The sequence below is a fragment of the Eulemur rufifrons genome, chromosome 16 (assembly GCF_041146395.1).
Source record: "Eulemur rufifrons isolate Redbay chromosome 16, OSU_ERuf_1, whole genome shotgun sequence".
NCBI classification, from domain to species: Eukaryota; Metazoa; Chordata; class Mammalia; order Primates; family Lemuridae; genus Eulemur; species Eulemur rufifrons.
This window is the reverse complement of record NC_090998.1, coordinates 78212115-78238961: the sequence shown is the minus strand read 5'-3', so window position 1 is coordinate 78238961 and position 26847 is coordinate 78212115. Positions and strand designations below refer to the sequence as shown.

Here is a 26847-nt window from a genome sequence, read left to right as displayed (position 1 = left end):
ATTGTTTGTCCCTGAGTCCCTGGACCAGGTGTATATCCCTTGGCTACTATAATTTTAGTTTTTCCTTTTAAACCAGGAGTTCTCAACTTTGACTGCACCTGAGGTTCTTTAACCATACTAATATCTGAGTTCCACTCCTCCAGATTCTGTTTTAATTGGTTTGGGTCTCAGCCTGGGCCAGAGAAGCTTTTAAAATTCCCCAGGTGATTTTAATGCATTGTTAAGGTTGACAACCACTGCTTTAAACTCACTCAGCCAGCAGGGGCCATTGGAGCAAAGCCTCCCCATGGTAGAGCCAGCCCTGCGCAGGCAGAGCCATGCCAAGAGTGCCACGCTCACCTGCAGTACTTGAGAGGAGTGCCCGAGAACTCACTGCCATCAGACTCGGGCTCAGATCGGTTCTCAAAGTCAGAAATCCGAAACACGGACAAGCTGGCATTCACATAGCCAACCATGCATCTACACGAGAAAACAAATTCTATAGTTAGCATACTGATCTCCTTCTCTGCAGCCAGTCCACTAAAGGCTCTGTTTCCTAGAAGTCCCTGCGGTCCTCAGTGCCTTTAGCTGGCCCTGCTTTGTCACAGGCAGCCCTGGGCATGTTCAATCAGGAACAAGTTATTTCTTTCGTTCCAGTCCTTTTGGAGCAGAATTGTCATATAGAACATCTCTACCCCAATTACTGCTTCAGTGAAATAGGTTAAAGACAGCATTGCGTGATGAGCACGAATTGCATGTAAGTCACAGCTTTTTTCATTGATGACACACACATAGTGATATTTTATACATATTTTTTCTCAAAATGCCCCAAATATGACTGGTGTAAACATGATCCCCTCCCTAACTCACATGCCACACTGCGGTCATGCTCGACTATATTCCCTGAGTGCACCATATGCTTTCTTGCCTCTGCTCAAGTTGTCTTTTCCGTTGGAATTCTCTACCTCTTCTTTTACGAGTAGAAATAGTACTTATCCTTCAGTGGCCAACTGAAATGCCTTCCCTTCTGGGAAGACATCCTAATCCCCCAGTCAGCATGACTCACTCCTTTCCTTCTCTCTGTAGTGCCACTATACCTAGTTCACAATTACCATAGAGCTTGTACTAGTGTTGGCAGCACACAAGTATGTCTTCTCCTTTGGGCTGTAGTTTTTGGAGAGCAAAGCAGGTGTCAGGTATTTTTGTATCCTAGGACCTAGGAGAGTCTCATGCAGTGTAGGAATCCAGCAAATATTGAATTCAATTGATTTGATTGGAGGGAAACTAAAGTACCAGGAATTCTATCGCTCATTCTAGATTGAATGGGTAGATAAAATCAATGACTCTATCAATCATTCTATTAACAATTCCATTCAAGAAATAGTAGTTTTTATAAGTATGATAAAAAGTAGCACTCTTAGAAACATCTTTTATACATTATCTTTAAACAGAGTTTTACATGCTGAACACTGTGGTAAACATGCACATTTACTGAAATAGCAATGTTTGAAATTTTGCATGAAATTATCACTTTTAGATACAACTTTTATAAATTTTTCTTTAAATAGTGTTTTACATGCAGAACATTATCTTGAGAATGAACCAGGAATAAAACTATTGCATGGACTTCCCAGGCATAAGAAGCTTGTTAAGCACACAACCTGCACTGTGTACTAGGAGGAAGTACAGTACTAAAAGCTCAGGCTTTGGGGTAAAACCTTAGCTCTGCTGCTTTCTAGCCATGCAATCTTGGCAACTTGTGTAACTTTTTTAAGTGACAAAGGTGCCCACCTCCTAGGGTGACTGTGGGGATTACAAGAAATGATGTAGGCACAGCATGTGGTACAGTGCTTAGTCAATAGTAAGATAAATGTGAGTGGCAATTATTCATTTTATTTATTTCTTGCATCTAGCAGGAGGTCAATACATAATTATTGATTGAATGAATAAATCATGATCTTCACATTCTCTTCATTAACACGTCTGGAGTGATTATCCCAAGCTGTTATTGGACGCTAAGCCAAAAGGATGACACGAATGTAGTCCTGAGAGCACATGTGTTCTGTGTGTCGTCTCACTCAAGAAAAACCACTGGCTTTATCATGGCATTAAAGAAAAATGAACCAAGCTGAAGAACCCATTTGTCAGTCACTCATGGGTGAAACAAATGGTCTGTGGGTGTGTAACACGCCTTAATCTCCTGGCAGCAGGGTCCCCTACCACTCCCTGATGGGGTAATTCAGCGTTATGTCTCCCTCATCTATGAAATGTCTAGAGCTTGACATGAAAACAAACGAGAGCCTTGATGACTATCAGCTGTCACAGAGAGGGGGCCAGTTTTAGCACTTTTTCAGGAGCTGAGCAAGGGAAAGGTGTTCTAGAAACTGGTGAAGAACAGGCCCAGCATTGAAATGGAATATCCATGATGGCTCCTGCACTCTTATCTCACAAAGCAGCCCTGAGGCTTTATTGAGATTAAAGCTGCTGCCCATTGGTTGCTCTGTTCAAAAACTCCATTGAGAGAATCTAAATTCAAATAAAACACCTGTCTCATGAACAACACCTTCTCCCCCAAAGTAAAGCAGGTGTATCTTTGAACCTATTTATTAAGTGTATTCATGTAATGGCAGTCATAAATCCAAGTTCAAAATGTGTCTTTAATGGGTGGTTACTCCTTCCCTGTGCAAAGCCTTGAATGTAGACCTAGTATGTAAATACATAACTACCAGCTGTGGAAGTCTTCTTTCCATATCATTTCCATAACCAGGAAGAAGAGGGACTGCTGACACCAAACCATCTAGGCATTTTACTAGTCCTTTTCAGCATGGTAGAATCTAAGCTATTGCCAACATCAAATAGCTGGGGCTGTCATCAGTTCGGGGAAATGAGATTTCCCACACTGTGCTGTATAAAGTTCAGCCGGTGGCTTCCACGTGTCAACTCGCTGACCTACTGTTAGAGCAGGAAGGTCACAGACAGTGGCAGATCCATGTCTATCACTCAGCTGACTGGCAGGAGCTCTACGTACCCTCACCGTGACCAACCACCACAGAACAGTGAGACAGAGGAAAGATGAGGCTACACTGATGATTGGGGAGAAGTGAGAGGGACCAAGAAAAAAAGCACCAGAAAAAAGAAGGATTTCTGTGAATACAAAGTTATAACGTCCATTTTCTTAAAGGGCTGGTGGATGGCCTCTGAAAGCATTTCCAAGAAAAGAAATTCAGAAAATGTCTTTTGTAAGGTAGTGTTTGGATTAGGATGCCTGTCTCTTTCAAGTAACTTCCGAGAAGACCACATTCATTTAAATGTGAGAATCGACACCTTGTTTATTGTTTTCCATCCTTTAATACATGAGAAAAGGATGAACCAGCAATCACTGTACTACCCCAAAGCCTAGAACTTTCTAAAATTTGACAATATGCTGCTACTCTATGAGTGAAATCATTTCTAAAGCATTTCTAAATTGGAAAAAGAAAAAAAAATCTGAAAAGTAATAGAGTGGTCAGTGGGGCAGAAAATAAAATTCATGAAGAAATATACACAAATGTAACTATTTGAAGACGTGAAAAAAGACCAGTGGATTAAAAGACAAAGGCAGTTACATAAATTGAAAGTGGCAGAAGGTTCTTAATTCAAAGGGAAAGGTTAAAAAAAAAAAAGGAAAGGAAAATCCCTGGAGAGCTTAATAAAACTGATTCAAGGAAGCTATAAGACATATTTTAATCACCATGAACATTGTCTTAAATCTAATAGGTTGTTAAAATTCTAAAGCTTTGATTTGCCATCAACTGTGCATAAATGTTCCCGTTTTAGTTTTTGGTTCACCCAAAAAATAAGACAGGTTTTACCATGTTTGAAGTTAGGAAAGAATTAAAATGACCATTGAGGCTTAAACCCCCGGGGATTACGGTTAGAGGGGCTGGGCCCTGGCGGGACAGGACACAGCACACCTGTGAGTCTAGGCTCTACCTTTGCGTGGGCTCCCCCAGTTCTCTGCCTTGTGACTGGGGACTGACCCTCTCTTAATCTTTTCCTGCTCCTCAAAGTAAGGATAATAATGCATGTCCCACTCCCAGGGTTGTTTTGAGAACCAAATGCAAAATACATGTGAAAGTGGTTTGAGTGAAGGTAAGTTTTTTTTAGGCTAAACCGAGCACAGTTGCAATTAGAAAGAAATGCCTGGGTAGTATAACATCAGTCTTTGAATCTCTTTTAAAATGAGATGATATGGTCACTTAACGTTGCTAAATAATTACTGTGTCATGGCCACATGGTTATTGTAGTGAAGAACTTGATAGAAGCCTTTTGGATAGCTGGATTGTAAATCTTTATCACATTCCTCAATCATCCAGGCCTTAGCCCATTTATGAAGGATTAATAATGAAATTGGACCCAGTCCAGGTTTGCATGAATTCAGTTGATTTGTTCTGGCAGCACCTTACTCCTTGGAGTTGATCAAATTATTATACAACGGCTGTAGGGGACCAATTAATTTGGCTCAGGCCAGTGACCCGGGAGGCAGAGCTGCTTGTATAAGGAGGCAGCAGCCCAAGTAGGATGATTTCTGGGACATTAAGAAGACCCTCTGATCCCAAAACACACCCTACTCTGACCTACAGACGTCTAAATGCCACAATTAGAATTTGAATTTGGCTTTAGCCAAACAGGGATTTTAAAAATATGTTAACACTTCTTGTCCTTTTCCCAAGGTACAGAAATGAAAGCTAGGGGACATGTTATAATTTTGAGGAGGCTTTATCTGACCAGATATATAGTGCCCTGGCCTCAGGAGCCACCGAGGCAGTGCCACAGAACTGAGCCCTCCGGGGGGCTCAGTCTACCCAATTTGCCTGGGCTAATATAGACACTGGGCAGGTCAATGGCCAGGAAAAAATCATTCGCTTACTTATCCCACAAATATTTATTTACTGAGTACTCACTGGGGACTCAGTACATGGTTCCGTATTTCCCATGTAAAATTTGCAGGGTCTACATATAATGACGCAATGTGAATCAGACTGTATCTGTCCTTTTACAAACTCATAAAAATGACATAACTACCTATCACATCATATATCATTTTTTTGGCTACACACATGAGCATATCACACGTTTCTGAATTCAGAGTGGCAGAGGTCAGCGGGCGAGGAAAATGGTTAACTGCTGCTCTCACACTGGACTCCATCTAAAACCTGTCTGACTTGCACGAGCCCCGCCTCCAAGCCTTCAGTAGATTAGGATGTGTTTTCTTTGGCGGATAATGTTATTGTGTCATAATTCCATCTTCCCTACCACAGACCCCTCATCTTGGGCTTCTGTTCCATATTCCCTAGTGTAGAGGATTCCGTCTGAGTGTTCAATACCACACAGTGGCTAGGAAATAGAGATTTCATAGTGGCTTTACAGTACACTTACTTTTGCCCAGCTTCTCCTTGGCCTGCACAAGGTCCATACTTGTACGCATACACCAAGCGAGGGATAAAGTCAGATGTTATCGCTATGACAAATGCATTTGTAATAACAGAGAGAATTCCAATGCCTTCAAGAATTCCATACCAAATTCCTATTCAAATAGAAGTATTTTATTAGTTCCACACACAACAGCAGAGGTAATAAGTATGAACACAATGGAGGTAACTCATTTTCAACAGTCCTTTTGGTGAGTTTTTTCCTTCCTCTTTCCACATACTGACACTTGCAACCAGGAGTGAGAATTTGCGCTTGCAAACACCTTGGCATTGAAGGAGTTTCTGTGGAAGTGCCAATGTGCTCATGACTTAATAGTCAGGATCAGACATAAGGCAGAAAATTCTGGTCAATGATAAGGCACCAAAACGCCATGTAAGATCAGCGCACACAACGTCCAACCACCACCAGACTGGGAGATCCTTAAAGGTACAAACGGAGTCCCTCCTGCTCATCTTTGTGGGCCCAGCCCTGACACACTGACCCTGGGTAGGTGCTCGCTGAATGTGTGTTTGTTTCATATGGAGGTTAAAAGACCACAGTAAGCAAGAACGTCCATATTCAATTCTCTTCCACACACATTGGCCGAGCGCCTGCCTGCCCTGCACTAAGCACTGGACATAGAAATGAATAAAAGTCTCTGATCTCAGCTGCCTCTCAAGAAGTCTGCATCTGACTCAACTCAGCATCTCTAGACAAAGACCAAGCTCATCTCTGCCAACAGAAAAACTAGATAATGCTTCATGTGAATCAGGCAAACATTTAGGAAAGAGAAAAAACAAAGTTAAGCGAGTGGAAGATCTATTTTAAAAAGGAAGTGATAATAAATGAAAATTTTAGATTCCAAAGTCTTAAGATAGAAATAACCAAATTGAGAATCTATTTAAGTACAAATTCTCCAGCACTGGAAATTATAAACTTCCAAACAGGCAACTTTACTTCTTGTCTAATATTATTTAAAATTAATACAATTATTTTTTACAAAAATCAGGTGAATCATTTTACATGGAAACTATAAGTAAAAATCTAAAGTTGGCGGCTCTTCTTGTTTTATCCATCAGATGTTTAATATCTTTTGAAAAACATACCCTAATACAACTTACCGATGTCTTTAGCCCTTGAAGCTAAAGGTCTCCTCCACTGTGTGACAAATTTGTAAGCATCAAGTCGAATTTCGATTATGTTGTTCAGTAAGGCCAGAAGTGGTGCTAGGGGAAAAGCTGCCACAAAGATAGTTGTGAATCCAAACTGAAGAACTAGAGAAGAAAAAAGAACAGAGAGTATTGGTTTTCTACTACTATTCTCAAAGGGATCATGATCTGAATATGTCATTGTCTGAAGCTCTATTTTTCCCAGTACAGAAGCACAGGGGACATGTCTTCCAGAAAGACGGCCAGGAGCCTGGAAGGCAAATGCTAAGTATGTATTAATCACTGTTTTGTTGCTGTTACTTTCTAATAAGGTGTAAAAGGTATACAGTCATATATTGAGCCAATCTTTGTAAGGATTCTTAATTTTTTCTCTATAACCCTGATTCTTCTCAGGGAATTTCCAGTGGTCTGTCGGTACGCTACAGAACAGCACTCTCCAAACTAATGTCTCAATCTCATCCTTAAACCTGTTCCTCCTTTCTTGTCCTTTCTCCCCTTAGAGTCATCCTGTGTAAAAACCAGGTCTCAGTTAGCTCAGCCTTCAGAACCATCAGCTGCCGATTCCTAACAACTACTCTCCAAAAATGTTTCTCCTTTCTCCCTCCTCTCCACTGTCGCTGCTGGAGTTCAGACTCTGTCTAACTGGCTTCTCTGCCTCCAAACTTTCACCTGCCTCCCCCATCACACGGCTGTCAGTGTGCCTAAAATGTTGGTTCAAGCCCATCACTCGGTATTTCCCTACACAAAACATTTCAGTAGGTTCTCACTGGCTACAGAATAAATCCCAAACTTTTCACCATGCCATTGAAGGGTCTCAATAACTTCACGCCAAGCAAACTTCCAGGCCTCATGTCCAAATAGACCCCACACTCCTGCAGGGTTTCCCAAACAAAACTCTAGTCTGGTCACGTTTGACTTCTGGTTTTATGGGAACACATTGTATAAGTACTTGTGGTTTGTGTTAGTCCTCTGATGAAATTTTATTTCATCTGTAATTGCAATGAACTATTGCCTCCTCTTGTAGCTCCTATAACTCTGCTCATCACCATAAGATTGACTTTGTCTTGATTTTGTGATTCTTTGCCCATCTTTTCCCCCTCTTGCACTGGGCTTCCTGAAGGTAGGAATGGCAACTTCTTTATGTTTCTATTTCTGATATACCCACTACAGGGGTTTTGTGTATGGAAGGGACTTGTTAGTCCTGTCAGTCACCTACAGATAAATGCTGGTGACTGACATAATTACAATGAATAAAGGCCAGGAAAGTAAAGAAAACCCATCAGGTAGAAATGAAACTGTGAGAGATGACTCTTACAATCACTAAGAGTACTGGATGTTATAGACAGAAAGATGTAAGACTCACTAAAGAATAGTTCTTTAAAGTTGTGCTTACAATAAAAATAACACAAGTTTAAAAGGAAAATATGTTTAGTTCATTCATAGTTTTTGTCTATCTGACACAAAACCAACTTAATTATCTAGTTAAATATTTTATGGCCTACAATCCAACCAAACAATTGCTTTCACGTAGCACAGATGTGACCTACGTGTTATTGGTCTTAAAGTGATTCACTATGTTGTCCATTAACTGCTGCTTTCTCGGTGGGGTCCACCGGGGGAGGAGACTTGTTGTAGGATAGAGGTAGATAAATTTTAAAAAATCATTTGCAAAAACTTTTAAACATTGAAAGACACAGAGAATTATGTAACAAACTTCTACATACCCATGAAAGAGTTAGTATTAACTCTTGGTAACGTTTTGTCATGCCTGCTTCAAATCTTTTCGGAAATATAATAAATAAAATGCTATATAGAAAAAGTCCCTTTTATTTCTGCTTTCGAGTGGTCTCCTCTTCCTTCACAGAGGCAACAGCTGACATGACTTTTGCATGCATCCTTGCAGTGTATTTGTTTATATTTTTATATGCATATACATAAATATTTCAACCAATATCTCTGTAAGATGTTTATAGAAATTAGAAATATGATTCTAAAACTCATGGGACCAATATTGAAGAAGAACAAAGTTAAAACTTCTGTTCATTTAAGGATACCATTAAGAGCTTGAGGATCATGTCACTGACTGGGAAAGAATATTTTATTTGCAACATATCTATCTGACAAAGGACTCATATCCAGAATATATAAATGACAAACAAACCATTAAGAAAAAAGATAGATAGCCCAATAAAACATGGGCTTGAAGGTAAATTCACAAAAGAGGATATTCAAATGACTCTAAGCATATGAAAGGTGGTTAGCATCATTAATTGTCATAAAATTTTATTTATTTTATTTTATTTTATTTTTTTTGAGACAGAGTCTTGCTCTGTTGCCTGGGCTAGAGTGAGTGCCGTGGCGTCAGCCTAGCTCACAGCAACCTCAAACTCCTGGGCTTAAGCGATCCTACTGCCTCCGCCTCCCGAGTAGCTGGGACTACAGGCATTGCCACCATGCCCAGCTAATTTTTTTTTCTATATATATTTTTAGTTGGCCAGATAATTTCTTTCTATTTTTAGTAGAGATGGGGTCTTGCTCTTGCTCAGGCTGGTCTTGAACTCCTGATCTCGAGCGATCCACCCGCCTCAGCCTCCCAGAGTGCTAGGATTATAGGCGTGAGCCACCGCGCCCGGCCAATTGTCATAAAATTTTAAATTAAAATCATGATAAGATACTGATACTTATCAACCACAATGGCTAACATTTAAAAAGACTGATACAAGTTTTAGTAAGTATGAGAAATAAATGGAGCTCTTATATTGCTAGTCAGAGTGTAAATTAACACAATCCTGCTTTGAAGACCATTTTCATATGTCTACTGAATATCAACAAATGCGTATCTTATGGTCCAGTAACTCCACCCCTATGTAAATTCCCAATGGAAATATGTACATATGTCAATCAAAACAAATGCACAAAAATGTGCATAGCAGTATTATTTATAAGATCCTAAACCTGAAAACAACCCGTGTCTACCACCAGTAGAAAGGATGGATAAATAGTGGTACAGTCCGATCTTCAGGAGCCTAGAAGATCTGTAAATTCATAAAATAATCCTTCTTTTGGCACACTGATGCCTATGCTTCCACAAGTAAATTTGTCTTTTTTGATTCAAACTTGACAAAGGCTTTGACTTTTAATAACATGTATTTATTTTGTACATTAATACCTAGAGTGCTCAGGAGTACATTTCATGACATGGGAGAGGGTTGAGGGATTGGTAGGGATGGGGTCTATGATGGGGGTAGGGCAGAAATTTGGGGTATATCTGGGAGTGAAAGTGCAAAAAAACCCCACATGACTAAAAGGAAAGATGGAGGTGAGTGTCAAATACAAACTCTGCCTGCTTCATAAATTTGCTTCAGGTCTACATCCTAGAAATACTACATAACAAGGAAAATGAAATTTTACTATCTGTAGCAACATGAAAGAATGTTATAAACCTGACATTGAATGAAAGAAGCCAGTTACAAAATAGTATGTACTCTATAATTCCATTTACGTGGAGATGAAAAAAATTAATATAGGGTATTAGAAATTAGGAAAATGGTTAGGGAGGTGTTACAAATGGGAGAGGGGACAAAGAAGTTTAATACTGATAATATTCTATTTCTTGATCTAGCTCTCAGGATGGCAAATTTTTTCTATAAAAAGCCAGATGGTAAATATTTCAGGCTTTGCAGACCATCAGTCTGTCACAACTACTCAACTCTACTCTTACAATGTAAAAGCAGCTATAGATAATATATATATAAATGGGCATTGTCATGTTCCAATAAAACTTTATTTACAAAAACAGGCAGTGGAATGGATTTGACCTGTGGGCAGTAGTTTGCCAAACCCTCATCTACATAGATTTGGTTATATTTATGTGTAAATTTGTGAAAATTCATCAATCAGTACACTTATGATTTATACTCTTTTCTCACTATATATTTTACTTCAGTGAATATATTTTAAAAAATATAACAAAGAAGGGAAATCATTAAGAAAGTAGCAAAAACAACAAGAACAGATGTGAGCAGTTAGGATTCACTAGTCTGCCTGTGATGTTTCTGAGATTTGTTTCATGCTGCAGAGACACTTCAGTATTTGGAGCACTACCAATTCTATCCATGTAAAAGGTTTTTGTCAAGTACTCAATATACCATTATTGTTCACTTCCTTCTTTACAGCAGAAGAGTCCTTTAAGAGACCTCAAAGTGGTTAGTTTTCCTAATGAATTATCTTTATTATTTTTAATGCCCAAATTGATTTCTTCTCCAAGTTATATCATTCTGCCATTCTGTAATTGAAACTCTAAAGATATCAGTAGATACTTAGAACACAAGCAATCTAAGAAACAATAAGCATCAATTCTACTACTCCTTTAATTTTCAGATTTGCCCAGAAAGAACTGATTCCTTCAGAAGTTATGTATCTTGCCCACCCCACCCCCACTTCTATCTCTATGTTATAGAACTTAAACATAAATTTAAAAAATATATATACACACACACAAATTCTCAATATTTCTGCTAAGGGATTTTATTAGCTCCCCCCAGGAGATGATAATAATAATAATGACATAGCTAACATGTACCAAGTACATACACACTGTGCGCCACGCATTGTTCTAAGCCCTTCTGATGCATTAATCATTTAATCTACATAAAGACTCCATGATGTGATTACTCTTACCATTATTCCCACTTTAAAGATGAGAAAACTGAGATGAAAAGAGATTAAGTAACTGCCCAAGGTTTTGCAGTTAACAAATGATAGGGTTGGGATTTGAACCTAGGTAATCTGTTTCCAAAGCCCATGGTCTTAGATACATGCTAAGAGAAATAGCTTTGGTTTAATGCTAGACACATCTGATTCCTTAAATGAAAGTGTAGCATAGTTTAAGCAGGACGCTGCTTCCTCTGTGTTTAGCTCAGAAATCCCTACACACTGATGGCCTTGATGCTAATGAGTGTATGCTTAGCTGAATGTAGCCAGAGACCTAAAATTTACATTTATAATTAATAGGATAAAGTAGAATATTTCCATACTCATTTCTAAGTATTCATCGAAGAGTCCGTAGGCATTCATCGGCTGAAGGTTATAGTCCTTTTCCCATTGTGGGAACCTTATTTTCCTTTCGGGCCCGTGTTCCTGTCGTACTTTTCTTCTAGTCCACCAATTCTGAATTAACCTGTGCAACAAGATCGATTTCTTACAAATAATGGAACTGTTCATGAGACTTACATAATAAGAGGGAGTTAGAATATAGAACCATAGCTTAGCAAAATTCAGGACAGGCTATCAAGAAAATAAAGCCCTAGGTTAGGAAGAAAATAACAATGGAATCTATACTTCAAGCAGTTCTACTTGCAAGTAAACAGAATGATCGATTAATTTATTTGAATGATTCATGAAACTGTCTCATGTTTGGCGTTGCCTGTGAGGGTTAAATAGAGGACTGAGAATATCTATAAACTGACCCCGCAGTACAAAGGCAACACCCAGACATCTGAGGAGAGGAAGATTTGGCTTAAGCAGCTTAATTTAAGACCTTTGAGCAATCTTACTGGATGGGTGCTGACCTGCATAGTCTGACTTCAGGGGCTTAGAAGATCTGCAAGCCCACAAAATGCTTCCTGTCTTGGCACGTGGATGTCACAGTTCCACAACCGCACTTCTCTGCTTTTGGCGTGAGCTCAACAGGGGTTCTGACTCCCAGTAAAAGGCACCTCACATTGGTGAGGTTAGCACATTAATCTTAGCATTGTTCAGGACTGCATTTTATAATGTGGGAAAGCATGAGGAAATGGGGGAGAGGGAGGTCTGTGTTCTGTAGGGGGCAAGGAAAAAGCTGAGGGTATCCAGGAATAGAAATGCCAAAACAAAAACATGTGACATAAAGGAAATAAAGGAATGAGAATCAAAGACAAACCCTGGCAACTTCACAGTTTTGCTCTATGTCCATAACTCCCTTGATGTCTATGTCATTTTGATTATGCTTTATATTTTAAAGCTGAGAGGTTTTTTCTGTATGTTATGCTTTATTTTAAAAAAAAGATTTATAGGGGACATTAAATACCTGGAATAAGATTTCTAAAAATAAGGTTCTGAGAAGGAGCTAAGAAAAGACTTTCTGAAGTGAACCACGTTTCAGCTAATTATTCTGGCTGAGTGGTCCTCCCTGAAACTTGGGGTTCTCTATGTCCCTACAGAGACACTGCGCTGACATGGAAGCCGACAGGTGTGGAGCTATAGCAGAAATAGAAGCGTTGATGATTTACATCCCCCTTAAAACTTAACTGACTGGAACTGAGCAAACACAGCAGAATTCAAGGTTATCCTTACAAAAGTGATGTGAGTTTTTGTCCATTGTTGTCAACTGGTTAAGATATGCTGACTTAGAAATACTCCTGCTCTTTTTTTGAAACCCTAGACTTTTCTCCTTTCCATAAGTTCTTTTTCTGTATGGTCTGAATTTAAGGTAGTTTTTAAAAAATTACCATCCCTGATTTATCACAGGGATGGTGGAGTGGAGGTATAATTAATGTGTCATACACAGCTAGGGACTTGAATGCTGGAGCCCAGAGGGTCACAGGCATCATTTAAAGCAAGCAAGTATCCAATATTTAGAAACCCAAAGAGACTTCTTAAAGAATTCTTCACTTTTGTTCATGTGCATTGTACTAAATCTTCCAAAAGAGCCAATGGTTATTATTTTCATGACTGCTTTTGAATGTCTAAATGTGAGCACTTAGTTCCAAGTACATATATATGTCTGCATTGCTTATCTTACTTGCCACACCTAGAAAAGCCAATAATGAGCAATGCTGCCTCTCCATTACTGATACCAGGGTACTTACGGGTAGCCAAGTTCCATGAAATTATTCCAGGTCTGCTTTAGCACCATTATAATACCCATTTGCATACAGAGATCAATAAGGCATCCACTAGGGTGGCACTGCAAGGTAAGCAAACACAGAAATTCCAGAATCAATGGAGAGGAAGAAAGGGTGTCTGGTTTCTAATCTACACAAAGTTGCCCGAAGGCTGTTTAATGCAAGTCCATAGGAAGCAAGGAACAAGGGAAAATACAGACCTCTTCTAGTCTCCACCTGTTTATCAGCCTCAAGTAGGCACCTGGGTGTCCTGTAAATCTTCAACACACAGAGAAAAACAAGCCATGAGCATTCGGTAGGTCTGAGCTTTCAGTGAATATTAGGTTTGGTTTAGCACATCCTCCAATGTGAGTTACTGGTACCCTAAGCATGAGGTCTAAAGGAATTAGGAAACCCTCTAGAGCTGTCAGGATGACAGCTTCTGGAATTCTCCAGAGGACGTTTCTCTTCTAGCCTTTCTGTCCAGCTGCTGACCGCAGAGGCCAGTTCTTGCAGCTTGCTGTGACTTTGAACATTTCCTGCTGAATGTCAAGTGCTCTGGCCTGTGTAAGCAGCAGTTTTACTCCTGACTTTAAACACACTGGATCTTTTTTGAATAACAGTAATGCTATCTTTTTTAAACATTATTAAACTATTTGACTAGAGTTTCGTGCTACTGGAATAGATTGGAACTGAGGAGCGGCTGCTGCATCCATCTCACCAAAACCCTGTACCCGGCCCTTCCCTGTTCCCCACCTCCTCAGAAACGCTTCCAAATGCGATGGAATTCATGCAACATTACTGCTAAATATGGAAGCTTTCCCACATCCTCATAACTGCTGGATTTAAAAGTTTCCAGGCATCCTCTGGGACCCTGTTTCTGCCCCCTTTCCTGTCGGGATGTCCTTCCCTCTTCTGTGAAGTCAGGGATCCAGGACATGCTGCAGGCCACCTTCCCCTTATGCCACCTGCTCTCAGGTATGAGATCCCGGGGCCTGATTCAGTGCAGACAGAGGCCAGAGTTTTCAAGGCATCACTCACGTGTGCTATTTTCCTCTGCTTACCTTCATAATAAAAGGGGCACAGGCACTCTTGAGTGAAGACTATTTCCCTGGGACGTGAGGTGGTTTTGAGGTTTGGGAAGAAAAAGGAGGAAGATGCTCTGCTCTTTTTACACTTCATATAAATCACCCTAAAGTGGGGGCTTCTCTATCACCCCTGGTCAGTGACCTCCGAGTGTCCTGTCCTTGGCTTGGGGAGGTGCGAAGGGGTCAGGTTCTTACCTTCCGAGGAAGAACGCGATGTAAAATGTGGAGCTGTTCAGATTGACAAACTGAAAAAGAAACATTTTCAAGGTGAAGCTGTTCTCCCACTCGGACTCCGTGCGAGGCTGTTCTGTGGACAAAAGGGGAGCAGAGTTTGAGAGGCTGAATCCGACCCCCTCTCAGCTGCCTCTGTCCCTCTCCGCACAGGCCGGGCGGGGCAGAGACTGCCGCAGGAGACTCCGGTTTGGCATGCGACGGCGTGTGGTGGAATCTTCCAGACCTTCCATAGGATCCTCAAGCTCACAGACCAGCCCCAACGAGGATCTGATAAGTGGCTATGGAGCTATCCCAGGGGACTGAACATCCAGAATGACGCCCAGAGATCCCGGAGCAGAGACAGCCAGGCTGAAGGGGCCTCCTTCCCAGCCCTGGTTCTCCTTTCCTTTTCCTCTTGGTTTCTGCCCCTGGGGTGGGGCCTGTGTCGAGTCAGATCCCCTCCCGGCTCCTAAGAATTCCCTGGTCTCGACTTCCCGTTCCAGTGCTAATGCCAGCCTGCTGTACAAGGGAGTCAGGTCCCTATCACAGATGCTGACGGTATCTGATCCTGCACCTTTATCCTCACCCATCATTGTCCATCCTCACTCACAAATTCCAAAGACATGAGCTTATGTTCAGGGCTTTTACTGCACGTGGCCATCTGTGTCTTACCATTTCCTGACCTCAGTCAGAGGCCAATTCTTGTCTGCTTATATTTCGACGTCCATAAAGCATTTGGACATTGTGATGTAAACCAAAACATGCATCTATTTGCCCGCAAGCTCAACCCTCTAACTGGAAATCTCATGCCAAATGCACTTATCCTTTCCTGGGAGCTGTTCAGTCACCTTAAACAATGTCTAAGAAAATGGATTTAATGCAACAGCATTTTCTTTGTTTCCATGTTCCCCAAGCTTCTAATTGCTCAATTAACACTTCACCCCACCAATTCCTTTTCCATGAATTATAACTCAACATGCTTTCTGGGAACACATCTGAGAAGGGAAGGGAGAGAATCTGATTTAGAATCTTTTAAATGCCAGTTTCAGAACAAGGTGGTACTGTTGTTGAGGGCAGAAAAGACAAAAGATTCTTAGAGGGTTTTAGCTTCATTTCACTTCTGCTACTGACCCCGTGGTTACATGGAATGGTGTCCTGGGTTGCCAGCCAGCTGAGTTCCCAGGTGTCTCAGGCATGGATGGGCCAGGACTGAATCTCCACTGGCATCTTTACCAGTCTGCACCAAGATGCCACTGAACCCAATCTACCAACATGCACTTACTTCGTCCATGGACATAAACTTCTTTCTATCTTTTTGGGCCAGAAGTGGTGGCGATGGAAGATTTCAATGACATTAAAAGAGATAATGTAAAATGCCTAGCTCTGTATCTGGCACATAGAAAGGTTCAATAAATATTATCTATTATTATAGTGATTACTATAAATAAAAGCACTTTTGTGATTTTTTTCCCCCTCTGGACAAGCTATACATAGAATGCATTAAAGCAATTTATATGTAGGAACAAGTAATTTTCTCAAACTGCATAGAGCACAATGACTAATACCTTGTTCATAAAATTGGGACAAAATCTTTATCTTGAAAAATGTGGTAAATGTATAACTTATTGCTGGCTACCGGATTATTCTGGTGCTTTATGGGGTCAGAGAAATATTCTTAGGGTGACTTGTCCAGATGAATGTTATTTCTATAAATATCAGTGATGGCTTGCCTGCCTATATTTTTGGTAAAAGGCTCCTAGTCATCAAAGCAAAATTTGCTGTGATTTTTCATACTATCAAAAACTTAATACTTTTTTTTTGAGATATGGTCTCACTAAATCACCCAAGCTAGTCTCGAATTCCTGGTCTCAAATGATCCTCCTGCCTCAGCTTCCCAAGTAGCTGCAACTGCAGGCATGAGCCACCATTCCTGGCTGAAAATTAAACACATTTTAAATTTTATTGTATTAAAATTGTAGGCAATAGCAAATGAACACTTATCTAAATGACACTGGATACTTGATACATAGGTACTTATTTGATGTTATTTTTTTGTACATGAAGAGAAAACTTAGGCACACTAGCTCATGACAGTTACGGTTTGTGACAGGTTTTAAAGTTTTAGATAGAAAAGATCCTCCAATTACTAGACATATTTAAAATGTCCTGTTGAGGGCAAAGAAAAAAATTGTACACAATTTAAAATAAAGCGAATATTTCTTTTCAGCAGTGTTTGAGAAAGAAAGCTTTGAAACATACTTTCCAGACCACAGTACTACATCGTGAAATAAAAAGGGTTCCACTTACCTAAATTTGTCAGAAGCAGCGCAACTTTTTCATAGAGCTGTAAAAGAAATTTTATATATTTAACAAATGAACTGTAGATGTTCTAAAATCTATGATTATAAAGGAAATAGGTAATCAAATCATGAGTGAAAATAATTTCATTAATCATCCATTGCTCAAACAATGAAAACATTGTGAACCATTGTGCCCTTTCAAGATAAGAAAGAAATGTACAATGTCCCATTTAGTTATTTTTTAAATCTCCCTTCTTATTTTTAGGTGAACAATTCTGTGGCAACAAGGCTACCTGCCACTAATTACCAGCTTTCTAAGTAACACTGGGCAAGTGACAATATTCCTGTGCCTTGGCATCCTGAATGTAAAATCTCTAAGACCACTTCCAACAATAAGATTCTGCAATCCTATTGTTTATGGACTGCTGTAAATTCTAGATTACAGCATTCATAAACACTGGGGTGATTAAACATTATTGGAACTCCCAGAGCTTATACTACTCTGCTTTTCCATTAGTGCACTTGATGCATCTTTAACTCACACATCCTTAACTCACCCAGCCATCTGGTAAATAGATGGTCTTGAGGGAATTGTGTGTGTGTGTGTGTGTGTGTGTGTACACGTGTGCACATGTGTATGTGCCAAGGTGCAGAAGATATAGTTTAGAGCAAATCCAGCTCTAGGACAGTCCCTAGAGAGGGCATAAACTGAGAGAAAGAGCAAGTGCTCTTTCTAAAATGAAGGATGATAAATGAAAAGGAAAAGGAAAATAGTTTAATAGAGTTGAACAATATGAAAATTATAAAGTAGTGAAAACAGGCCAGGTGTGGTGGCTCACGCATGTAATCCCAGCACTCTGGGAGGCTGAAGTGGGAGGATCGCTTGAGCTTGGGAGTTTGAGACCAGCCTGAGCAAGAGTGAGACCTCCACCAAAAACAGAAAAAATTAGCCAGGTGCGGTGGCACATGCCTGTAGTCAGCTACCTGGAGGCTGAGACAGGAGGATTGCTTAAGTTCAGGAGTTTGAGGTTACAGTGAGCTATGATGATGTTACTGTGCTCTAGCCAGGGCTGCAGAACAAGCTCTGCCTCATTGAAAATAAACAAACAAACAAAAAAGTAGTGAAAACACGCTGGGTAAATTCCCCAGGCTGAAGTTATAGCTTTACCATCCAGGACTTGGGCAAGTTACCGCACCTCTTCCTCAGACCACTGCTTTTCTCGTATGTAGGTGGGATGGGTATTGAACTCACTGACCTTAAGGTCCTAAATTTTTTATTCTCTTATCTGAGAATTCTCTTTTCTGAGATTTCTGCTAGCCACAGAAACAGGCAAAATACTCAGATTGTATGACTCCAAGCTTTCAGCAATGACTGTGGTTTGCTCTATTAAAATACAATTAATACGGTCATAGGATCAAATCTTGTACATAGAAACCTCAGACTCTTGGAGTCCAGTGTTAAAGGAGTTTGGTGTAATTTTCAATAAGAAACCCTGTGTTACAAATGAGTCATACCCATTTGATCATAAAAACAAAATCCTGGTAAACAACAGATTAGGACAGATGTTCTAATTAAACATTTTAATACTCCAAATGCACTGTAACATTAAAATTGTTCAATGGTGTAATTATCAATGAAAATTAGATTTGACTCATGAGACTATCTTTCTCAAACATACAATTCTTGATTAACTAGTTTATCTTTCATATCTTGCACGTTGACACATGTTTGTCAAAGTGCCTCACTTTGCACACTTGTCTAAAATGTCCTGGGATCTGATGATGCACCGTTGTGAATTGGGTATGAACACTGAAAAAATTGAAATTTTAAAAAGGAAGAACATAAGAGTCAACATATGATTAATAATAACTTTTTGGAAAATAAGGTGAAGTGTATGGGGATGCAGTGGGGATCCGTGGCATCTGTGAATACCTGACAGACAAGTTGAAGACACGAGGGTGCTGACAGTGAGACTTTGGACAGGACGCAGCAGGGAACGGCACGTACTCAGAGGGGCTCACGGCGGCTAAGGGATCAGGATGAGAGGTTTTTGGAAAAAGTCTTCTATCTCATTAGGCAGTTGGGATAGAAACCATGGATGGTTTGTTCTGATAAGAGCAGCTGAACATCAAAGTTTTCTAAACTGTATGGCACAAGTTCTGATTGTTAACATCTGTGACTGACAGAAAGCTTTCTGATCTTACGGATGCATACACAAAGAAGCTATGTGTACTTCTAATTTTATCTTGTCAGCCTGATCGACGTTATGTGATCTCGTTCTGATGTCAGTCATATTTTCTGGCTTGCTTCTTTTTGGAAGAAGAGATTGTGGTTTTCACTGTTTACAACTATAATTAAAGACCTGATTCATATTGCTATGGCTGGATAAAAAGGACAGTCATAACTTTTTCGTCTCCTCCTGGGATACGTCCTTTGCTGGCCTATTTAGCTGGCAGCCACCATGCTGAGATGCTCTCTGATCACTAGCGAAGCAGAACAGAATTGAAACAGTATTACTAGTAGCAAGAAAATCCATCCTATTTACTCCTATTGACTCTATTTTTGATATATTTACTTTTCAAGACAGGAAATAAAATGTAAACTACTAAGTACCCCTTAACTAGTTACTAAGAGGCATAATATTTTGTTAGCATCTAAAGAAGTTTTGTGAAATAATATGAATTCTATTTTTAAAGTACATGCTACATGAACATAAATATACATCATCAAATCCAGAAAGTACGCATCCCTTATAGATTTGCTTCTTCAGTTAGGACTGGACAAATCTAGCAAAAAGTCAGAAACAGAATATGTGACTTATAATAATTATATTATTTAAAAATTAGGCCAGGTGCAGTGGCTCACGCCTGTAATCCTAGCACTCTGGGAGGCTGAGGCGGGTGGATCGCTTGAGGTCAGGAGTTCGAGACTAGCCTGAGCAAGAGTGAGACCCCGTCTCTACTAAAAATAGAAAGAAATTATCTGGCCAACTAAAAATATATATAGAAAAAAAATTAGCCAGGCATGGTGGCAATGCCTGTAGTCCCAGCTACTCGGGAGGCTGAGGCAGTAGGATCACTTAAGCCCAGGAGTTTGAGGTTGCTATGAGCTAGGCTGATGCCACGGCACTCACTCTAGCCCATGCAACAAAGCGGGGCTCTGTCTCAAAAAAAAAAAAAAAAAAAAAAAAAAAATTAGTCTTTAACAAATATAAATTAAAAACTAATCTAGCTCTCAAGGTTTTTATATTGAATTAATAAAAAAGTATTAATAATTAATGTCTATATATGGTGATTTTATTTTGCAAGATCAGTATTGTCGAAATTTTAAGTAGTTGAAAACAATTTAGATAGTTGTAAAAAAATCTATATTATTGGGTCATGAAAATATCTTAAGTCAAGAAATTTCAGAAGCTAGGAGAGTTTAGTTCTGAACTGGTCAAAGCTACATTGTAGTCATTAGTCTGTCATCATTATGCTGATATTTTCTTTCTAAGGACGTAAACATTTTTATTTTAGATACTCTGATGAAAACCATTTCAAACTATATTACACACTTGGTCGCCCTCATAACGGAACCTACGAAGCTTCAGGGCATATGACAGGCATGTAAATGTGTGTGCTGGGATGAGATGTCATCAGAGACGGCTGAAGAGCATGAGGCAAGTGGCCCCTGAACAAAAGGGTCCTGGCTGACGCTGCTTTTTGAGTTCTTATGATGCTTTTTCCTTTTCTTTCCTTCTCCTTGCTGTGGCTTGCCATTTCCTGTTCTCGTCAGTATACTTGCCTCAGCAATCTTATGTTATTTTAGTTTGATGTTGGCTGGGAAATCAGAGCACCAGAGGTGCTCACATTGTATCTAAAATAAATGACAATAAACCATGAAGGCATTCCTAAGAATAATACTTGCTAGCTTCAGTGTGTGCCCTCTACATCATCCATTCTGGCCACTCTGAAATACTTTGTGAGATAAAACACGTAAAATGTCTTGTTGCCTGGCTCCCAGCACATAGTAGGTGCTTTGCAATGTAAGCAGAAAATGTATGGGCAAGTATATATTTATAGATCCACTTCATGTACATGGACATTTACTTCTTAAGAAGATGTATAAATTAAACTTCAATAAGGCATTGGAGTAAAGAGATGATAAAAGTACAGTCAGCATTAACTCATTGCATCCTACCCAGACGCAGAACCTTCCACCTCTGGCTGTTTCGTTAATTTCACTGTGGATCACTCTCCATCACAGTGTGTGTTCCACAGTCAACACTGAGACTAACTGAGTCCTGGTGGGAGGAAGAAGGGGGATATCCAGGGCGTGGCAAACACCTATTTTCACTCCCCACTTGCCAAGCAGTCGCACCATCATCACATCAAAATGATCAGCAACAGCTCTTTTTTCTTTTTTATAACTCCTGGATTTTGAAACTTTTTCCCCCTAGAACAATAAAGAAGTTCCTGTGTATTTTGATAGTACTACTAATAAATTACCTGTATTTCATTAGCTCAGTAATTGCTAATTCACCTAGGAGTCATAGAGTTCTTTGTTATTGGGTAGGTTGAATTGTCTTAGGAATCACTCAGAGTTTATCGCGTATGGAAGTCAGGATTGTTTAAAGAACTAACGTGCCAGTCTAAATAGATAAAGCTGTATTGATAATAGTATTAAATTTCTTGGCCTTTAGAAAGCCTTCTTCTAATGATGTGAGCATCTCAGCACTATGGCTTAGATTTCAGGTTCAGTATAAATAAGGATGAGGGGAACTATAATTAATTGAATGTCTACTCCATGCCTTACAGTATGCTTGGCACTCCACATACATTATCTGGTTTATTCCCTACTACAAACCCAAGTCAGTATTTTTATATATAGATTGACCCCAAAGTCTAACCATGTCAGCTACTACCCTTTGTTCTACAAACAATAACAACAATTTACGGAGTATCTTTTATGTGTCCGGCCCTGTTCCAGGTACTAGAGAATAATAACAGTGAAAAACAAAAACAAAACAGAGAAACAGGCCTGCTCGTATAGGCCTACATTCAAATGGTGATGATAGATATAAACAAAATGAATAAGTAAAATATACAGCATATTAGATGATGATAAATGCTATAGAGGAAAATAAAGCAGGCCAGGAGATAGGAAATTGACAGATGGCAGGAGTGGGTTGCAACTGTAAATAGAGGGACCAGGGAAGCACTTCTTAGAGAAGGGACATTTGGACAAGATATGAAGGAGGTGAGGGAGTATGCTATGCAGACCCTGAGGGAAAGAAGGTTCCAGGAAGAGAGAATAGCAACTAAAAGGTTCTTGGGTGAGAACATCTGAGGGACAAATGTGGCTGAGGCAGGTGAATCAGGGTGAGTGGGGGAGGAGATTAGGTCAGAGATGTCACAGGGGCCAGATGAGGGAAAGCCTAGGAGTCCACTGTGAAGACATGAATGTTTACTCTAAGGCTGATGAAAGCCACTGCACCTTGTGAACAGAGGAGTGACGCAAGCTGACTCCCATGTGAAAAGCTCTCGCTTCTGCATTGAGCCTACACCAGGGTAGCTGGGAGACCAGTTAGGAAGCTCCTGCAGTGATCCAGGTAAGACAGGCTGGGGGCCTGGACCAGGGACCTGTGGCCTTCAGGCCACGCGTGGCCTTCTAGTTCCTTAAGTGTAGCCTTTTGACTGAATCTAAATTTTACAGAACAAACCCTTTTATTAAAAGGGGTGCAGCAGAGAAAGATGAAGCTTTTCTTGCCTCCTTTGGTGCTTAAAAAAGAACAATCTTGAAATCAGAAGGCCACAGGTTCCCCACCCATGGAAGGGTTTTAGCCTGAGCAACTCCAATGGGGGAGGCTGTGGAAAGAGCAGATTCTGGAGGAAAGATGGGGAATTTGGGGTTGCAAGTGTCAGGTGGAGATGGTCAAGTAGGCAGTTTGATATATGTGTTTGGAGTTTGGGGGAAAGATCTGGGCTGAAATATGCGATTGAAAAAAGGCTGGAAATCAACAAAAGCAACATGTCCCACCTTGATAGTTTCCTTGCATCGTTTTCTCAAGGAAACAGGAACCAACGTTGCCGAGTTATGTCACAGGTTCTGAGCTGGGTGTTCTACATATATTCTTTCTCTAAATTTCCCCAAGGGGTATACAGTATGATCTTATCAGACAAATAAGGGAACTAATGGTCAGAGAGATTGTATTGCCCAATCTTACACTGCAAAATATCCTGGAGCCTGGATTTGAATCAAGCCTTTTAAGCCCCCAGAGCTGAGTGCATCTCATGCCAGGCACTTTGCTGCCAGGACATCAGTGCCACATGAGTGACCCACCTCTCTGAGGCCAGGTCCCTTTAGCAAGAGAAGAAAACTATCACTTGCAGCCCACATATTTTGATCCATTTGGCTAGTTACCTCGTAGCTCACTTACCACGTTCAGCAACATAATGATACAAAAGTTGATGCACACGGCAGTCCCTGTGGTTGCAACCTGAGAGTTATTCCTGATTAACGCCCACTTAAAGGCAGCAAAAGTGCTGACAGTCACCACCCGGTAAATGACGATCCCGAACACGGCGGCAATCACCACGCAGATCTGGCAGGAAGACACAGGAGACCCAGTGAGCCCTTTGGCGGAAAGTTTCAGGAAGAAGATTCACATTCCTGGCAAATCCTCTGATGAGAAAAGAAAATAACCCCATGGTGGTACTGACTCAAGACATCACAGTGAAATGCATCCTTTTCATTGTGGTTAACACTTTCTCTTGTCTGTATTTTCTTTGTTATTCACATAGGAAAATCACACTGCTTGGAAGTTGAGAAACTGTGTAAGCTATGGGGTAACACTTTTAAAGCCAAATGTTAGATTGAACAGATGAACAAACATTTATTATGGAAATCTTATCATGCTGCTCTTCTGTTTGAAATTGTTTATTGGTTTCCTATTACTCTTGGGTAAAAGCAAAGTTCTTATTGTGGCCCACAAGACTCTCTCTAGCCCCACTGGGCACCATTCACCCTTCCCTCTGAGGACCCCATACCTTCTCATACTGCTTCAAATGGGCTAAACACCGTTAATCTTCAAGACCATTTCCTTTGCCTACAAGGCCTACCCACCCAATCTCCTGCTACACACACACACACAAACACACACACACACACACAGACACGTGCTCACACTCGCACAGCCTGGTTAACACCTACTTGTCCTTCTTCACTTCTCAGCTTAAGCACCAGTTCATAATTAAAGCTTTTTATGACCCCCAGACTGTTTGTTGTTGTTATATGGTACCTATACCATATGAGTATATCTTCTTTCAGGATACTACTTATAATTTCTAATAATTTGTTTGATTATTGTCAGTCTCCCCCACTAGAAAGTAAGCTCCAGAAGGGCAGGTGGGCAGGGATGGTATGTTTTGCTCACCGTGGTTTATGCAGCACCTTAGTGTAACTACAGATGCATAGTAGGTGCTCAGTTATTTGTTGCTGAATGGACCAACAATGTGATGGATACCTACTATCTTATTAATCGAATATACACATAGACTGAAGCATCTTTCCCTGAAGATTTCATGGTATTTGAGAACAATATAGCATATCCTTTATCTCTATGAAATATATAGTTGCCCCTCAGTATCCTCAGGAGGGATTGGTTCCAGGACCCTCTGTAAATACCCAAAATCCAGGGATGATCAAGTCCCTTTCATGAAATGATATAGTACTTGCATAACCTATGCACATTCTCCCTACTTTAAATCATCACTAGATGACTTATAATACATAATACAATGAAAATGCTATGTAAATGGTTGTTTTACTATATTGTTTAGGGAATAATGACAAGAAAAAAGTCTGCATATGTTTAATACAGATACAATCATTCTTTTTTTTTTTTCTTAAATTTTTTCCATCTGCAGTTGGTTGAATCCACAAATGCAGAACCCATGAACATAAGGGCCAATTGTAATGCAAACATGAGACTCCAAGAAGTTTTGTGACTTTCACTAGGTGACTTACCTAATATGTGTTAGAGTAGAGACCTTAGCCCACTTAATTATCACAAGCTGGATCCTAAAGCCGGGCCTCGGGAAGGCCTCTGCTGACTTAGAGAGTCCTTTCTTCACATAAGTATTCCTTTGTTTTGTACAAATTTTATTTCCTGCTTATTTTTAAGGGTGACATGCTCTGAAAGCTTGGGTATAAGCCCTAGCTGGAACTGGTCAAAATAACAACATAATAATAATCAAATAAAGAAATTAAAACCTGCCCAGAACTTAATCCTGGAGTTGTTGATCAGAAGACAGGTAAAATCAATGCTGAAATTCAGACAAGAGTGGCAATGTGGTAGGATGGACAGCTTACTGGACTCAGAGTCAGAGGATCAGAGCCCTGGCTCAGCTATTAATTACCCGGCAATGTGACCTTGGGCAAGCCTGTCTTCTCCATGGCTTCAGCCTCCTGTGCTTCATGTTCCCCATCTGTAGAATAGGGAAAGCTTAATCTATGTCTATGGGTCTTGTGTGAGAAACAAGTCAATAAATATAAATGTGTGTGTAGAAGGCAAAGCACGAAACAATTTCTTACAAAGTGACATCTGTAGAATTGCATGGATGTGAACCTTGGTCTGAGCCCAGGGACTCTGGGCAAGCTGCTCAGCCTTCCATCTCCCTGGTTTCTTCACTGGCAGAAGTGGGTAGACTGCCTGGATTTGCCATGGTTTTGTTCTTTGTAATCCAATGGCTTCAGGCATGTATTTATACATTTGTCATTTGGAAAAAAGGAAGGAGGGTCCTAACAATCCTTTACTGTTCTACAATGACACTTCTGGAAAATCTGCATATGTTTTATTCAGAAGTTAATCATATAAAAGTTCATCTCTAAATGACTTCTTTTTAGGAAAAGCTAATAACTCAGCTCTAAGTTAGTGTTTTTCAAACTGATATGACCATTAGTGAGTCAGGAAATCAATTTTAGGAGATTTTATCTGGTAGTAAAAATATAGATGTAACAAAACAGAAAAAAAATCAGAGTTTTTTGCATATTGTAAAGCTGAGCATTGTTTTAGTTATCATATTCAGGTTTTGACATTGACTTGCATACCATATACTGGCTTATGACGGAGAATGCATTTCTTACTACATGGGCATGGGAAAAAGTTTGAAACATATGGCCGGAGATCCTACCTCAAATTTTTAGGTCCTTTTGGCATGGCATATTGGAACATGGTGAATGGCAAGAACAGCATATTGGAATAAAGGGCCAGAGCTCTTAGCCACTTACTGGCTGACCCTGGGCAAGCCTCATAACCTTTTGGAGTCTCAGCTGCTCCATCTGTAATATGGGCATAGCAATACCATCCCTGACCACCAAATGGAGCCATTAGGAGGATTAAATAATACAAAGTGAAAAATGTTTTATAGAACTATGCAACTGCCTGATATGAACATTATTGTTTTTGTGCTGCAGGTTTGTACTTTATGAAACAAATAAAGAGATTTAAAAAAAATGTTTCAAACCATAAAAAATATTCCAGATGCAGAAACGATAAGTCTGCTGCATTTATCTGCAAATGCTTGATAAGGTTCTGGCTTTCCCGAAATAGGATTCATCCGCTCTTTCTTGGAATACTTGGCTTCAAACTGGGGTCGTATTTCTTCCTAAAGGACAAGCAGATACATTTTTATGCACTGAAGAGGTGTTCACACAATAAGAAAAATATACCATTTTACCCCAGCGTACAACTGAGTCAATAACTGCCACACTAATCAGTCAACCACTCAGGTTTAAATG

At 40.0% G+C, this 26847-nt stretch overlaps 1 protein-coding gene across 4 annotated transcripts in view; it reads right to left on the bottom strand.

The window, feature by feature from the left end:
- Positions 1-26847, bottom strand: part of ANO4 (anoctamin 4) — a 325441-nt gene that overhangs the window by 10750 nt on the left and 287844 nt on the right. For all 4 annotated transcript variants that reach the window (XM_069490108.1, XM_069490103.1, XM_069490107.1 and 1 more), the window contains 10 exons: positions 26574-26714; positions 23486-23650; positions 17071-17107; positions 14746-14857; positions 13684-13741; positions 13448-13545; positions 11636-11778; positions 6552-6704; positions 5398-5545; positions 340-459 (listed from right to left, as the gene is read on the bottom strand). In XM_069490108.1, the coding sequence (XP_069346209.1) occupies positions 340-459; positions 5398-5545; positions 6552-6704; positions 11636-11778; positions 13448-13545; positions 13684-13741; positions 14746-14857; positions 17071-17107; positions 23486-23650; positions 26574-26714 (1175 nt within the window). The remainder of the gene's footprint in view (positions 1-339; positions 460-5397; positions 5546-6551; positions 6705-11635; positions 11779-13447; positions 13546-13683; positions 13742-14745; positions 14858-17070; positions 17108-23485; positions 23651-26573; positions 26715-26847) is intronic.